The following is a 15,995-nucleotide window of genomic DNA, read 5'->3' on the forward strand; positions in this document are numbered from 1 at the left end:
GGGCCAAAAAGTACTGCCGATCCCTGCTACCGCTAGAAAAATACCTTCTTCAGGGGGCTGGTCTGAATCCGATTGCTTGGACACCACGCACGGTGTTTTTATTGAGATATGTTACGCGATCGGCAGCGACCAACGGTAGAGCTACTATCAGTTTTAGTCTAATACACCAAACTCAAAAGTCATGTTGGTTTTCACGGCGTCCTCGATACTAAGAGCCCCAGCCCCACATCCCTGGGATAAAAAGTCTTTGGCAGAGGGCTTGTACTTTCTTGAGATACTTGGCACATGTGATTCTTTGGAGTGCATTGTATGTGTTTGCAATTATACCTGAAAGGAAAGTACTCGAAGGTGGAGCACTACGGCAGGAATATGATACAACACGAATTTTCAAGCTTTCTAGGAGATACTAGGTGCATGGTGTCCGAGTACAAGTCCATGCAAAGTTGGAGATATCTCCCTCACTGCATTCTACTATCATCTTATTCACTTGGCGCCTTTCACTTGCCTCGCCCACAACCTCGTGCGCCGTGCTCCACTCAACCCTCACGAGCCTCTAATCTCGTTAATACTAGGTACGCCAGTCCAAACCCCGACCAGAAGGTAGTTCTAGTTTCATGCCATTCTTTTAGCCACAGATCTCGGGTTATCTCTTAGTATACTATATCCCGGACCTTAGCTGTACGATCAAGAATAAAAAACAACACATACCAGTGTGTTCGGATGCCTAGTATTATTTCTTCCTGAGGGCCTCTTCAAGTACCTACTATGTGCAATTAATTTCTTGGTGCCAAGGAGAAACTTTTGTCATCCTACTGCGCTCCTTCATGGCACATGACCCAATAACCCTAACGTGTCTCAGTCCACAGAACACCGAAGGGTTACTTCCCGGGTCGCAATACTGAATGTGGGCTTATGGTATGTTGGTATCGGCAATGTAAACATTTTCCCTTGTTGAATACGAATGCGACGATTAATATCGGGCTTGCGTGATCTCATGCCAGGTGACCTGAAGCACGGTCTCCTTTTGGATAACCTAGTCGTATCCCCGCGTCACTCTCCACGTAGAAGGTCTCCCCCGATCAGACCTCTTGAAACAGCCTAAAATGTCTAGAGCATTTGTCGATGATTCCCCTCTGGCTCGCTCTTGCTGTAACCGTCTTGTTGCTTGCCAAGTTTTAATGTTGGTTGTCCAGAGACACTTCCCTACATGTACCTCCCTATAAGGTTTGTATCATATTGCTTCAGGCTACGTGTCTCGTCACGTCATTGGAATCCTACCATCAGTACAAGTCGCCAAAAAGACAATCTTAAGTCTTCCGACAATCAGTTCACTGTGATGTTATGCAAAGGGTCCGTAGGGAAGTCACCTATTTATTCTTACTTATTGTCACTCATAACCGGTTTCGACAGGAGATCCCCACCTCGACATGGTTTGGGGGACCAAGCCAAATTTATTTCGTTGGCCTTTTCCGTCGAGAACGGGAAAATGTGCTAGTAGGCGCACTCGGTTCAATTGGACGGAACATTTTCGCTCAAATATTTTAAGACATGGACCCTTATTTTAGCTCAGTGCTGACGTTTGGTTTTCTTCTAGAAAGTCTTGGCTCGTACACCCATGCCACAACACGGGATAACACGGTCCAATACGTCGCTGGCATTCCTTTGTAGGACCCTGAGCCTACTACCAAGTAAGGCGTAGTGATAGGCATAGACCATACGTAAGACAGGCTTGACCAATAGTAATTAGGTAATCTTTGTGTGATGATAGTTTAATTACGTCCGTGGTGGAGAGGCCAAGGCAACCCACGGATGTAACTTTAATCGATGAACCCGAATTGTTCTGCCTATTTGTGGGTTTATTTTGGTGTTTGCTGCTTGCATAGCCACATGTCTATCCTGGGAGAGGTATCATCAGAGAGCTATTTCTATAATTTAATTTGCATCGAGTGTTGGTAAGTCCCGGGAGGCTACCATGAAAAGTCATCCCATGGGACCACAGGGTGGTTTGGGGTCTAACCGAACATTGTCCGAGACACGCTACGATCATCTGCCTAGATAAGGTCTGTTTAAGTGCGGGGGCTAAGCTATTTTTGACCGAAGCTTGTGTCTCCAGTTTATGTTAAATAAGCTCACCACAGTTAGGGCAGGCAGCCATATTTCGAAGGGTCTCCTCTTTGTGTGCATACTATTACTTCCGCTCATGACTCGCTTGTTTTACTCTGGTTATGAATATCTACTACAATATTTTAGTCTCTTGATGTTTACTCTATGATCAGATACTCAAAATGCCAACTACTGGAAGACCAAATACCGACTACGAGCGCTGGCTTCAGCATCACAATCCAGACACTGAATTTCAACCCAATCCACAATACGGACCTCATCATGGCAGTCGTTCTGGGAAATATCCCCCTTTTCACACACCCAAGTAAGTCCGAATTGAGTCTCTTAAATGGATAATTCTAATAGTAGTCACAGGACCGACAGGCCTCGCATTCCCTTCGCCGAACCCCAAATCCGGTTTTCGCCCACAGAGAAGGAACTTGGATCTTCTCCCAAGGAGGGCTCTAATATACCGACTGTTATCTTGCTGTTGATCTTCATTATCCTGGTTGCTATTGCATATGTTCGGACGCAACTTGCGCACTCCTCACGGGGCCCGCAAACTGCGAGAAGAGGTGAAAAGATTTGATAATTGGCTACGACCGTCATGAACTTGACATTATCTTCTGGTCCACTGCATATTATTCCCGAAATACCTGTACCCGTTGGCAGGGAGACACCTGGACGGATCCGATTCAAGAAATTCCGATGCCCATATACCATGCTGTTCGATCGGTGACACTTGAATCTAGAGTCGAGACGCAATCTAAAACATAGTGCTATTTCGAGGTCGATACTTGAATGCTTTATGCTGGCTCATAAACTATCATGCCCTGCCTTCCATGGTGCAGGATGCCAGTCTACGTCTAGTTTCCAAGATAGTTGTCGGTTTTACAATACCATAGCATATTGTCTCCTTGTTTTCTTCAGGTATATCTCTCATCATATACACCCTGCTGATGCATTGGTCCTACTAGACCATTAGGCATAGGACTTCCAAGTATACTTGTAGTTGTAATCTTCTGCGTATAATTAGTCACATTGAATCCTAGAGGGCTTCCTATGTATTCCTTCCCACGAGGTTCATTCTAATAATATGACTAGGATATCTAAATTTCCATTCATTCAGTAGCAGGGAATAGTCCACATGCACAGTTTAGAACAGACCAACATTTAATTCACTATTACGTGCGAATATAAAGGGCTGGTAATTGTCATCTGATTTCGCTGGCCTGTACCCTGACCGGGTTTGCTGTGCCGGTATCTCAACTCTTTTTTTACTTTTTTTACTAATTATTTCCCTTGTCAATTCTTTAATGGTTAATATATTAAAGTTCTACAAGCACCAACAGATAAACCACCCCAATTTTGCAGACGTGGCCACGGCAAGAGGGCCCCTGAGAAGAGAGGCTATACAAAGGGAGCTGGGACCCGCAATTTCGCCGACGACACTCAGCTACCAGCCTCATTGGCTCTCTATCAAAAAACCCCGCACATTGAAGCGACAAAAGCCAAGCTAGAGTGAGTGCAGATCTGCATTATCTCTCTATCATAAGACATACAGGTGACTCGGGGGTGTCGGAGTCGCTTCCGAAGCTTGGGAAAGATGCAATCTCGTGCCTGGTTTTGCTATGCGTCCATACACACGAACTAAAGCCAATTACTAAACTAGATAATGTCACCTGAGATGCTAAAGCACAAACTGTTGGCTTCAAAGGTGCTGGATACACGATACCAGCATTGCGGTAGTAATTTTCATAGTCAGGCTCTTTCGGACGCCGAGGTTTCAGTAACAAAATCCTGTTGCCAATGTCTCCACAAGTCGCCGACTATCCATCAACCGAGCGAATTATACTATTTCCTAGCGTCGATCGTCCATCGAAGTACGTCAGTCCGTTATAGAGGTCACTGTGGAAGACATCGAGGGCAACAAATCAGTCCTCAAACCGGTCCAAACAAAATAGGCCACAAGATTCACAAATTGATGCTATCGACTCTGCGGCTTTGCGTAATGGATGGCCGCATTGAGCTTACTCCGGCTCCTCAATCTCTCTTGTGACGGTTGCTCTCTGCTTGCACCTTAATCTCAATTTCTATATACAAAATACCGGACTCCGAAGCGTACGTGTCGCTTATGTGTGAGGAATGCAAGGTCGACCTTCAGTATCAGAAGAAGCGCACTACGAGTGAAATATCCAGCTTTCGCGAATTGCCAAATTGTAAATATCCTTTTACACAAACATCTTTTGGTGATACACTTAATTGTAGCACTCCTATCTGACCAGCATTTAATGCTATCACACATTCCAGACCCTGTTAGTTATCGGATGCGCCATTTTCATCAGCAGACGGTTCATTACCCGTGGAAGATCAATATCAGAACGAGTTCTCTCTACAGATATCACGACACTTCAGCAAATCCTTCGGGGGAAATTCGATGTATTCCTTGTTAATAACGCTCTTTGCAAACGCGAAGATGCCTGTTACAGCCACATATAACAGAAGCTGCTGCCAGCATAGCCGTCTTCACTTCAGCCATGGCCGCCACTGTGGGTCCAGCTGATGAGCTTCTCACAGGAGTCTATCCATTGCAGGCTTTTGTTTTTGAAGCCGGAGTATCTGAAAACCCCTAGCTTGACACCTAATCAGCGTTTTATAGATCCCCGCTTGTAAAAACGAATCGTCTACTACAAGCCTCCATATTGGATTTACTCCGCCGATCCTCAGCGAATCTATATTGGGATCGGCTGTTTTGTTTTGTTACATTATCCTCCTCTAAATAGCCAGCATACCTCCCGACCAGAGGCTGGAAGCCACTGGAATACGGGTGGGAAGACCGACTACTGCTAGGAAATGGGAAGGCAGGGGCGTAAGGTGTAAAATTCAACTACTCGTAGGAACCACTCCACATTATGCCTTTTAGCAAGGAACACCCGATTCAAAATATAGGGATTTGCGATTTGATTCTCATTCCTATTTTATTGGTATAGAATCGACCCCAATCTTCAAAATATCAACTACATGTTGACCCCGACATTAATTTGGATCATGTAGTGCGGTTATAGGCGAGACTATTTGAAGCACAACAGTATATCGATTGAATGCGGAATGGAAACGATGTAGAGGAATCGGAATCACCACCGCCCTATCTCTTTTACAGCCTTGCGGTGAAAGCTATACTCCAGTATGTCTTTGATCTAATGGTCTAGTCTCACACTACACTATCCAAGATCCCTTTGTGGTTTTAGCAATAATGACTGATATACCATTTGGCTGTTTCTTGAGGTTGAGTCATAGCCTTGTATAAGTACGATGTATGGAGAGGTACGAATATGTTTTGCAGAAACTGTTCCAGTCCGCGCCTATGTTACATTTTAGTCCCTTACTCTCTTTCTCTATACCAAGATACGGCATGAGTTTCGTGGTAAAGATAGTCCATCGAAAGCAATAAGAGTCTGCATAGTGCACCCTTGAGATGATCAAGGGTCAATCCATGTCCCATGCCAAGCAGTGAGTTAATTAAACTGATGTGAGTTTGGCCAGTTTCAAAATATCGGTGTACTCGGACCACTTCAATATAACCTGTGGCAGGTCTATATATTTTCCTTTACCTGGAGCTTTACTACTATTCATGTGACTCATCAGACACATACAAAAGCCATTCAAAAAGCGCATTGTCTTAACATTAACACTCGACCTTCTCGAGCTCTTTGGCGTGGAGACTGGCCAGATACGAAGGCAGGTACGAGCCTCGACGCATTTTCTGCTTCACAAGTTGATATGGCTTCTCGATGGTTGTGAGCAATGTCTTTCTCCAAGCATAGCCCGTGCGCTTGAATCTGGTGCCAGGGAACCAGGTTGGAAGGTATTTCACTGTGTTCGTTAGCTTTGGGGCAGTTGATATGAGATACTAAGCTGCCTTACAAAGAGGAATGGTGTCCACCAGCCAGGTCCCGGGGATCCCTGCAACTGAGAATATATTCATTGATTCGTTTGCCAAATCAACGAGGAGATCGCGGCCCTTAGGCTCAATGTTATACCCATATGCGATCTTTCAAATCACAGCTCCTGCCTCTCTGTTCCGAATCAGATCTACCACTATCAATTGGGCCCATAAACTTACGTTCTAATATGCCGAATCAAGCCATCTGGCTTCTGCAAAACTCGTAGTAGGAATCGCCGCACTTCAACTTCTTGTAGTAGATTGAAGCGCGACATTAGAGCCTTAGTACCCAGAGTGCGATGCATCGCTTTGCGATAGGAGCGGAAGCGGTCGGAGTATCCCTGCATGGTTAAGGCATCTTCCCAGCCCACCCTGCCTTATGTTACTATGTTTATAGCTATCTGGACTATGTGTAATTTGGTGTAGACTCACATCTCCCCAGCAAAGACCATTCTAGGTTGAGATGAGTATATAGCGGAACGCTTTTCCATAAGGTCAAATGCCACCTGGTGGTCATTAAGGATGACAATGGTTTGGCCGAACATTGAGATCGAACTGATTGGACCTGGCGATAACATTTATCAGATTGCGACCGTGCCCTAAGCCACAGTGATAACATACCATAGAACTCCTTGGACTTCAACCAATGAATCCACTCCTGCTATCCAGGTCGTGGCAGATCCCGCAGGTTTCCAATTATCGGCTTTGGCTTCGGGCCTGGAGGAAGCGGCGCAGACGCCTTCTTGCGAAGTAGCACCAACTTTGCAAAATACAAAAGGGCCAGCCCCAGAAGGATACAGCTGAACGTTGGTAGAGGCATTGTGACAGCCATCATCTACTAGAAGTACATACAACAAATGAAAAAGAAATCAACGAAGTTCTATACAGTGCAAGGATCAAGTTCAGATCAATGACGGGGCGGTGTAGCTCTCATGCTCGAGAACAAACGCCACCCTGACAGCATGCTGAACTTACCGTCAGCATAGTAGTGGAGAAGGTTATTAATCCCATTGGTGTGTTGGGTGCAGGAGAAAGTCTCTTTAGCTCTATAACTTGGCAGCTATCATTCTCCGATATCTTCGTGATTGGTCTGCCTATTAGTATCAGAGTTAAAGTACGCAAGGGGCAGGAGTTGAGATTGAAAACGCCTTGTATGACGGCATAAGTATAGGAGACCCCCATAGATTCTTGTAGGGATAGTTTTGGTGCAACAGGCCTCTTCATGAAAACGAGTGGGATCGGATATACGTAACCTACTTGGATTCATTTCAGGTTCCAGAGGAAGTATTGCAAGCTGCACGTGAAGCATTTCCTCTCCTTACAAAACAATGTATATCTGTTTCTGTTGTGATTGTCCACCCTTTAACAGCAGCAAGAGGTACTACGTTGGCTCACCCAAATCTCATTCCTTAGGGCTTACCAGCAACGGTGTCTTCCCGTGTCACAACAACCGTTCATTCGTAGCCACAGCTCGTCCAGAACAAAAGTTATTCCACTTTCCTAAGGACCGTGTTATCGTTGGTCTGCTCCATCAAGTAGGATCGAAAAGATCTGTAGAGGCTTCGGAGAGGATGACCCATAGGCTCCAGCTCTAAAGGCCTCGGTACCAATATCCAGGCTGTTCCGTTAAAATATATCACACTGTAACTACAGGTAACATACGCATTTAGTAGATCGTAGTACGTTTGGGTGTACCTTAGCAGTAGCTTTATCTACTTGAGATCTTGTACACCCAAACGTTTCCAAGTTATAGGAGTGTTCCACGCTCGGGACTCCGATATTAGTTAAATACTAGTGTAGGTTATTAAGAAAGAAAAGAAAAGAGGGAAGAACAAAAAATAGGAGTGATACGAGAAGTATCGGTGATTTAGGCAAATAAAAAATTTAAAAAAAAGAAATCTCCCCGACTGGGAGTCGAACCCAGGTCTCCCGCGCTTGTTCTCGTTTGAGATGACAAGCGGAAATCATGACCGTTAGACCATCGAGGAATTGTTATAGAAGTCCTCTTTTTATTAATATATCAATCAACAAATTTGTGGCCCGAGTTGCTAAGTGATGCGTTTCCCATCCTTAGTCCAAATCAAAAAATGTTATAGGGACCAACTTTTTAACTTCGGTGCCTCTAAGCTATCACAAGTAATCGGCCAGGCATTAGTCAAGACTAGCAGAACCTCTAGGAAAATAAATCTTAGTAAAATTATAGTATCAAGTCTCACTGCTGAACTTTTCCTGCTGAGCTGCTGAATATTATGCATCGAATATATATATCTGGCAGGGGCCACCGCGTGCCCCCAAATTCAAGGTTGCAAAGCTCACCAAAATAAACAAATGAATAGTTCGTCGGAATAACCGATTCTTTTCCAAGCACCGAAGAAAATCAAAATCCTCAAAACGCGTTCTGATTCATTATGATCCGCTATCAACGAAGATTTCAAGCTCCCCGGAAACTAATCCGCATCCTAACTTTGAGCTGTCGACATAGGTGTACATACATATACGTCTTTTAAGAAATTCTTTATAGATCCACTATTTTACTAAGACCCGCACTCCCTTACTATCCATCTTCGGGAAGGGCAGGAACATATCATGTGCAAGCGTCACATCCTCTAGTGTAGTCTCATATAACTCAAAATCTAGCTCTCGGAGGATCTTGGGAAGGGCGAGGAGAATTTCGGATCGGGCGAGACTATGCAAGTATTAGTATGAAGAATGAACCTTGAGTGAAAGAAAGCCTACTTCATGCCAATGCATTGTCTTGATCCTTTGGTGAACGCCACCATATACTTCTCCAGATGTTTCCGCTGCTCTAGGTCCAACCAACGCTCGGGAATGAATTTATGTGAGTCGGGGAATATGCGCTCATCGTGGTGCATTAACGTGCTGGACATTCCAACGGGAGTCTGTTTGGTAAGCATAAGATTGTCCAGCAAGTTAAGATAGAGATCTGTAAACTTACTCCGGCTGGTATAGACCATTCTCTAAACTGGAGAGCTCTATCAGGAGCAATCCTTTGCAATCGGGTACTGAGGCCGTACGAAAGTCTGTATTGATATAGTTGTAAATAAACACATATCTCTGGCATTTGTGAGAACAAAGGAGACATACCTTAATCCTTCAAGGATGATTGATGTCTACGTGTCAGACGGTTAGTCGAATGCAATCCCCAACTCAGATACTTGAACTAGGGCATACCAGATAAGGCATTTTTTCAAAGTCCAATAGAGTCGCTGTCCGATCAGGATCCAGCTGGTTAAGCTCATCTCTCAGTTTCTGCAGCTTGTCTGGGTTGTGAAGAAGGTAGAACATTGTCCAAGTCAAAGCTTTGCCTGTTGTCTCAGCGCCTGCACCGACCACTACCTGAACTTCTTGCCATAAGCGCTCCGGAGATTTCTCTTCTGGAGGAAGATTGCTATTCAGCACGTCGTGAAAGAAAGTAGGATGACTAAATTGACTCTTGACCTTGTCATATCCGTTGGCATTTTGCTCCTCCATGATCGTCGTTATGACCTCACGGCAGCGACGTTGGAAATGGAATGTCAAGTCCATCTCGGGATTTAACCAGGACAACCAACGTTCGGGTAGAGCATTGAATACCTTAATAAGCCACGGGAAGGGCTTAATATAGACACCCGATTTCGCAACTCCACTCAATGTCCTGCTCCATCGGGGAACGAAGTCCGGTTCATCGAGGTAGTGAAACCCAGCACCCATAGTATAATCAGTCACAACATCAGTTGCGAAACAGGTAAATGGATACTGAAGCGACACTGGGGTTCCTGTGCCCTTGAATTCCCTCAGGCGGTCGCACAGCTTGTCCACCAGCGCCTGGATCAGAGGTTCCAGCTTTCGTATCCGTGCCATCGCAAAATAAGGGTTCATGTTGGAGCGCAGGAGGCGGTGGTGATAATGATCCACTGTCGCCATTGCCGTCTTGGTAAGCCCAAATTGCCGGGTATAGTATTCATATTTATTCCGCGGGCTGTCTCGAGAATATAACACTTCGTAATACTCGGGGTCGCTGATATGGAGTTCCCAGGGGCTGATACGCACAATGGGACCTAGGATTAAGATTCAATTAGCCTTGTGTCTTTACATTTTGTCGAACCGATGGCTTGGTGTAAGAAGTACCATATTTTTCATGCATGCGAATGATTTGGAATGTATACTGCCCTTCGCAGTAAATATCGTAGTACAATTCATACCATAATGTAAGCGCAGCCAGCTTAGGGCCGGGGAACTTGGCCAATGGGGACAGCCATAATCGATACACAGCCAGAGAAACCAAATAGCCTATCCCTGCTAAGGCGATGATCCAGGGTTGAAAAAGGGACTGAAACATGTTTCGATCTCGCACAACGTCAGCGCGAAGGACAAAAAGAGAGAAAGGGGGAAAAAGCAAAAAATTGGATGATCGGAAACATGTCCAGGGCTACTATGTTATTTGCACAGTTCTCTCTTCTTCTTTACCTTCCACCAATACCGAAGGATGCACCATCGGCCGTTAGTATTTCACCCCCGCCCCCATATTAAAACGGTACTGCAGGTATCTCCACCATCTAAGAAATGGCTGACCTGTCGGAGCAGCCGATCCCTCGGAGAACGCTCCGTTTATTGAAACATTTGCCGTTGAAAGGTGGCTCTTGGCTCATTAGTGCAGCGCTATGATCCGTCACCTCCCCCAAGAAATCCAATCATGCAACCGATAGCTGGCGGTATTATATCTCGGGACAGGGGCTTCGCCAGTGGGGTTGCCTTTGCTGAATCCTTGTGTCCCATGTGTTTGCCTTTTGTCGCGGAATAATCCACATGGCTTATAAGCGATCAGGGACCCTCTTGGTCCATTTGTGATCTGTCATATTGATTTCATTAAACACACACCATGTGCTCCTCACACCCGAATGCCGATCCACCTATCGATCCAGAGGTTAGTGTTCCAGAGGTTGGCGAAGGTTAATCTTAAAACTCTATTGAAATGATTTTGATTCTGCGTTCAGGCCGACGCGGATCTCTATAGTGATGAGGATTACTCCAGCGCGTACGTATCGCTTAGGGTTTCCATGGTCGCTGACTCGCCTCACTAACCGAATTCAACTCATCAGAACCGGTAGTTCGACGACATCGTTGTCGTCCAGTATCTTAAATTATCAGTGGGTACTCTAGTTTAAACTCATAAAGTTAAATCTGACGCTTCCTCTTTCAGATACGAGGTCTGATTCTTGATGACCATCCGTCATCTTTAACAACTGACATAGCCCGATAGAATGGACGGCGGTATCATGCATATCGACAAGGAGAATATGTCATTGTAAACCCCCACTATCATCAATCAACTAGTCAGGAATTGATTGAAATCGCACAGCCAAATGATGAAAGAGAGCAAGATCGATTAGATCTGGTATTTCCGTACTTCATCTCCTTCCGTCAGTTACTTCTCTCACTTCTCAAAGGGTCACCATATTTGTAGTCTGGTGCTGGGAGGCGCATTATGTCAATCCCCAATATCAGACAACCCAGGAAGAATCCTAGATTTAGGAACGGGGACGGGCTTGTGGGCGATTGACATGGCTGAGTACGACGCTAAACATGTTTAAAGTACGCCACTAACAATAAATAGCCAGTACCCAGAGGCGCAGGTCATCGGTTAGAACAGCTAAACACCCACAATCTATCTTCGCCGCTGATTGGTAGTAGGGACGGATCTGAGCCCGATTCAACCTTCATGGTATGAGCTTGCTTGACCTCTAATATAAAAATTGGGATGGGCCGTTGAGTATAACTGCATCAGGGTGCCACCGAATTGTGTCTTTGAGATCGACGACTTCGAACTCCCGTGGAACTTCACCCAACCATTTGATTTCATCCATGCTCGGAGCGTTGAGGGATCCGTCAAGGATTTCCCGCATCTCTTTCGCCAAGCGCATCAGAACCTCGTTCCCGGTGGCTGGTTTGAAATGATGGAACCCACCGTCGACATCTTTTCTGATGACGATAGTATTTCGAAAGCGCCGAATCTATCTGAATGGCGGGACATGTTGATCGAGGCGAGTGGAAAGTTTGGCAAGGAGATGGGAGCGGCGAAAAAGTACAAGCAGTGGATGATTGAGGCTGGCTTCACAGATGTGACAGAGGAAATATTCAAGGTTGGTAGCTCGTTGATGACGGGGGGCTTGGTGTCGCTGACTTCTCCAGGTGCCTTTTTCGCCATGGGCCAAAGACCCCAAACTGAAGGAACTGGGGCGGTATCAGCAAGCTAATATGCTGGAGGCTCTCGACGCGTACTCATTGGCGCTGTTCACTCGATTCCTGGGATGGAGCGTTGATCAGATTCAGATGCTTTTAGTAGGGGTTCGACGAGAATTATTAGATCGGAAGCTACATATCTACTCGCGGTACTATTTGGTTTACGGCCGGAAAGAAATGGAAGGCTCGTAGTAACTGGGGTCAGGGATGTTGGCAGAGTCAAATATGCTAAGGGTTATCTGTGTATGACTGCAATTTAGATCCTACTCACCTTTATATTGTACCACTCTTTTGGTTCCTTTCTTTCTTTTCATTCATTCATTCATTCTCTTCTTATCTCGAGCAAGAATATAACATTCTCCACCTTCCATGGTTGACTCCAATGCACTCTAAAGCAAAATACGCGCGTTCTCATTGATAGGCAGAGCTTTTTTGCAAGTTCGAGGGCTTAAACATACATATCATATTGTGTTATCTGCTCGCTGACACATCATGTGACCCTTTTAGATGGGGTTTCACTGTGCTGTTTCGGATACTAAATAGTATCTAGAAGTAAGAGTGCCGAGGAGAATCCAAAATCTGCATAACACTAAGGCTACTAGTCAATATTGATGAGACCTCCGTTCGGTTAGTGCTTCATCTCGCTACGGGATACTATATTACCGATCATGTGATACGTTGGCCTTAAGCTTGCATTAGTGCCAGAGCTGCATTGCCATATTTTCGCCGGTTGGACGTGTCTGATCGAGACCTATAATATATGCACCTAGTGACCAATGTGTTGATCAGCACTAGAGACATATTGCCATCTCTGAAATGACTTGGAGATTCCCTTCAAAATAGCTGTGATCTGAGTTCAAGTATGGCAAGCTTGGGGCATTCCCTAGGTAACTGAATAACTCCCCCCACAGATCAAATTCAGTTCTCCGGTAAATGAAGGTTGAGATATTTGCCGGTTCGCCCTACCAGAGGTGGGGTTGAACACGGATCATCGCTGTCATGAAGTGGGTGCTCGGATGGGATAGCATCGTTCCGTGATGTCGATGGGTCTAGCCAGAATTAGAAATAATAATCACTCCCGCAAAGGTTTAAAAAAACCGATGTTGGTATACCTCAAGAATAGTGATAGACGGGGTTGATCACGATCTTGTTTGTTTACGATGAGAGCGGCACGGGTGTTCTCATGCTGCCTGAGGCCACGATCAGCGAGCATGACGCCACTCATCGGCTCGGAATCGGAGAAAACCGCATCCAGGCGGTTTTTCCAGACACCAATTATGAACTAGACGGGGTAGTCACTACTAGCGATGATGCTACTGATATAGTCCTTTTTTTTTTTTTTTGCTTTCCCACCCTTTCATCTCGCTTGCCTGTCGTTCTATAAATCTCTTCTTCTGGCCCCTTGTGCATATTCTCTAGACAAAGCACTCGGAATCCGTTTTGTTTGCGCCCCTAGGGATCGGTTTGTCGTCATTCTCTTTTCGCGGACCCGCGCCACCAAGCGCACCGCCAATCTCTCCATCATGGGCCTCTCCAAAACCAACAGGATCATAATCCTGTTGGTCATTGACTCTGCATTCTTTCTATTAGAGTTGATAGTTGGTTAGTATCTATGGGCCGGGCGTTGTCTTGCTCTCTATCTCACGCCCCGCAGGCTATGCCGTCCACTCGCTCGCCCTTGTTGCTGATTCGTTTCATATGGTATGTACTTCCTGGAGATTGAATTCCCGACACTGGCTAAACGCTAACTGCGTCTGTGAAGCTTAATGATGTCCTGTCCCTGTGTGTTGGTTTATGGGCGGTTAAAGTCGCCAACCAAGAGACCAATTCAACCACTTCCAAGATGTACACTTACGGGGTAGGCACCCATGTCTTTGTTTTTGCGGGTGGGGGCGGAGTACAAGCTGACCATGATCTTTTTACTATAGTGGCAACGTGCAGAAACCCTCGGAGCCTTGGTCAACGGTGTCTTCCTTGTTGCCTTGTGCATGTCGATTTTCCTAGAAGCTATACAACGTCTGGTGGAACCCCAAGAGGTGCAAAACCCGAAGCTCGTTTGCATTGTCGGTTGCTTTGGTCTTTTGTCCAACATCTTGGGTCTTTTGTTGTTTCACGATCACTCCCACGGCCATGGCCACGGCCATAGCCATGGTGACGTCCATGGAGTTGAGGATGTGGATGCCGCTGAGCAGGGCTATGTTTCCCATGGCGAGAGTGACCCCGTGCGGGCGATCGCAGTACGTTTAATCCTGCGCAAACGTGTCATCAATGATAAACTCTTAACCTAATCAATGCAGGACGAATGCCCACTCTCTTCTTCCGATGCTCGAAGACGCCGAACTCTTGATAGCCAACATCGCGGGTCTCCTAGATACAGCAATAACGTGGAAGATATCCAGGTACACCCGGCTACTATGAGACAGGAAATTATCGGTCGCAGCCGCTATGTTGATGAGGAGCAGTCTGAGTCGGACAGCGACCAAACAAACGTCGCTGAAACATCGGAGCGATCTGCACTCCTTAGCCACAAAGACCGAGCGGGCAAGTACACTGATGAAGCAAATGCATCGCTTCTACCAAATGCTACGGTGGACGATGACATTCATAAATTCCATAACCATGCGCAGCCCAAGTCGAAGGACTCAAAGCACGGTCACGGCCATGGTCACGGCCATGGACATGGACATGATCTCAACATGCGGGGCGTCTTTCTTCATGTCATGGGTGATGCTCTGGGCAACGTTGGTGTCATAGCTTCTGCCCTGGTTATTTGGTTGACCGACTATGAGTGGAGGTTTTACGTTGACCCTGGCATTTCGTTGGTGATTACGGTGATCATCCTCGCCTCGGCCATTCCTCTTTGCAAAGCCGCATCGAGAATTCTCTTACAGGCTGTTCCCCCCGGCATGAGCATTGACCATATTAAAGAAGACATCGAGAGACTTCCTGGTATCATCAGCTCCCACGACTTACACGTTTGGCAATTGAGCGACACGAAGCATGTTGCCTCGATTCACATTCAAGTGGATACGGAGATCAAAGGGGAGGGTTCAGAGAGGTATATGCGCTTGGCGCGACAAGTGAGAAGATGCCTCCATGCCTACGGCATTCATTCAACCACGATTCAGCCCGAATTCGCACCGGGAAGTGACGTTGAAGACAACCAAGCTGCTTCATCCTATTCTAGTAATGGTCCCTCTAGTCTGCGGGAAGAAGACTCGCGAGCGTGTCTCTTGGAATGCGGTGATGGTTGCACGCGAGGTGGAGAGTGTTGTCCCAAGACCTCAACCTAACCAGACATCGTATCGTCCATCCCGTTACTTTCCCTTTTTTGATCAAAAGCCTGTTTACTATTCATACCCCCTTTTCTTTTCCGTGTTTCATACCTAGATCGGAGGTTTGGTGTCTCGAGGGAAATCATTTGGGTCATGGGTGGGGTATTTGTTTTTAGAGCCTAATACTGTATACTGTGTTTCGGGGGATTTGCTGATATTCTTATGTCGATCATGTACGGAGTATCCATACCAGCTCGACTTCGAGTGTTTATCCTTGTCTCCAGCTATATCATTATAGATTGGCCTTCGAGGAATATTATTACCAAGTAATTCTTCAGGTTGACTGTGTAGATCTAGACAACAAAAAAAGCTATTAATAGCCTTCTAGACCCACGACTGTTCTAACCTTAACAACCGGTGCCTTCACGTGACCC

The 15,995-nt window shown here is 45.9% G+C and overlaps 4 protein-coding genes and 1 non-coding gene across 5 annotated transcripts; 3 read left to right on the plus strand and 2 right to left on the minus strand.

The window, feature by feature from the left end:
• Window positions 1-2,285: 2,285 nt before the first annotated feature.
• BDV27DRAFT_143108 (uncharacterized protein) lies at window positions 2,286-2,692 on the plus strand (the record flags this gene model as incomplete). Its single annotated transcript, XM_032070052.1, has 2 exons — window positions 2,286-2,428; window positions 2,488-2,692. The coding sequence occupies 2 exons, from the start codon at window positions 2,286-2,288 to the stop codon at window positions 2,690-2,692; spliced, it is 348 nt and encodes a 115-aa protein (XP_031930179.1).
• A 5,253-nt stretch (window positions 2,693-7,945) lies between these two features.
• BDV27DRAFT_t66 lies at window positions 7,946-8,034 on the minus strand. The gene has a single exon. It is a non-coding gene; the product is annotated as a tRNA-Asp (tRNA).
• Window positions 8,035-8,441: 407 nt separating this feature from the next.
• Window positions 8,442-10,449, minus strand: BDV27DRAFT_124468 (cytochrome P450; the record flags this gene model as incomplete). Its single annotated transcript, XM_032066093.1, has 6 exons — window positions 10,175-10,449; window positions 9,239-10,104; window positions 9,152-9,177; window positions 9,003-9,087; window positions 8,783-8,946; window positions 8,442-8,732 (listed from the first exon to the last, which is right to left on the minus strand). Coding segments are annotated over exons 1-6 (1,507 nt in total), but the record flags the coding sequence as incomplete, so codon positions are not given.
• Window positions 10,450-10,828: 379 nt separating this feature from the next.
• Window positions 10,829-12,692, plus strand: BDV27DRAFT_124474 (class I SAM-dependent methyltransferase). Its single transcript, XM_032066094.1, has 11 exons — window positions 10,829-10,970; window positions 11,041-11,081; window positions 11,146-11,193; window positions 11,247-11,253; window positions 11,307-11,351; window positions 11,406-11,441; window positions 11,494-11,615; window positions 11,661-11,686; window positions 11,738-11,768; window positions 11,832-12,186; window positions 12,236-12,692. Exons 1-11 carry the CDS (start codon window positions 10,926-10,928, stop codon window positions 12,476-12,478), a joined length of 999 nt encoding a protein of 332 aa, XP_031930181.1. The 5' UTR covers window positions 10,829-10,925; the 3' UTR covers window positions 12,479-12,692.
• A 922-nt stretch (window positions 12,693-13,614) lies between these two features.
• BDV27DRAFT_124491 (cation diffusion facilitator family transporter) lies at window positions 13,615-15,889 on the plus strand. The gene is made up of 5 exons (XM_032066095.1): window positions 13,615-13,888; window positions 13,941-13,987; window positions 14,049-14,144; window positions 14,215-14,523; window positions 14,584-15,889. Exons 1-5 carry the CDS (start codon window positions 13,810-13,812, stop codon window positions 15,577-15,579), a joined length of 1,527 nt encoding a protein of 508 aa, XP_031930182.1. The 5' UTR covers window positions 13,615-13,809; the 3' UTR covers window positions 15,580-15,889.
• Window positions 15,890-15,995: the final 106 nt, after the last annotated feature.

The sequence above is a fragment of the Aspergillus caelatus genome, assembly GCF_009193585.1.
Source record: "Aspergillus caelatus strain CBS 763.97 unplaced genomic scaffold BDV27scaffold_41, whole genome shotgun sequence".
Lineage (NCBI taxonomy): Eukaryota > Fungi > Ascomycota > Eurotiomycetes > Eurotiales > Aspergillaceae > Aspergillus > Aspergillus caelatus.

What these genes read in the sequence shown, in the direction of transcription:
- BDV27DRAFT_124491 (XM_032066095.1), top strand. Translation starts at nt 13,810, where the DNA reads ATGGGCCTCTCCAAAACCAACAGGATCATAATCCTGTTGGTCATTGAC. An exon ending in TCTATTAGAGTTGATAGTTG is followed by an intron (nt 13,889 to 13,940) that starts GTTAGTATCTAT and finishes CACGCCCCGCAG; the next exon opens with GCTATGCCGTCCACTCGCTC. An exon ending in CCAAGATGTACACTTACGGG is followed by an intron (nt 14,145 to 14,214) that starts GTAGGCACCCAT and finishes TTTTTACTATAG; the next exon opens with TGGCAACGTGCAGAAACCCT.
- BDV27DRAFT_124474 (XM_032066094.1), top strand. Translation starts at nt 10,926, where the DNA reads ATGTGCTCCTCACACCCGAATGCCGATCCACCTATCGATCCAGAG. An exon ending in ATCCACCTATCGATCCAGAG is followed by an intron (nt 10,971 to 11,040) that starts GTTAGTGTTCCA and finishes TTCTGCGTTCAG; the next exon opens with GCCGACGCGGATCTCTATAG. An exon ending in TGACAGAGGAAATATTCAAG is followed by an intron (nt 12,187 to 12,235) that starts GTTGGTAGCTCG and finishes TGACTTCTCCAG; the next exon opens with GTGCCTTTTTCGCCATGGGC.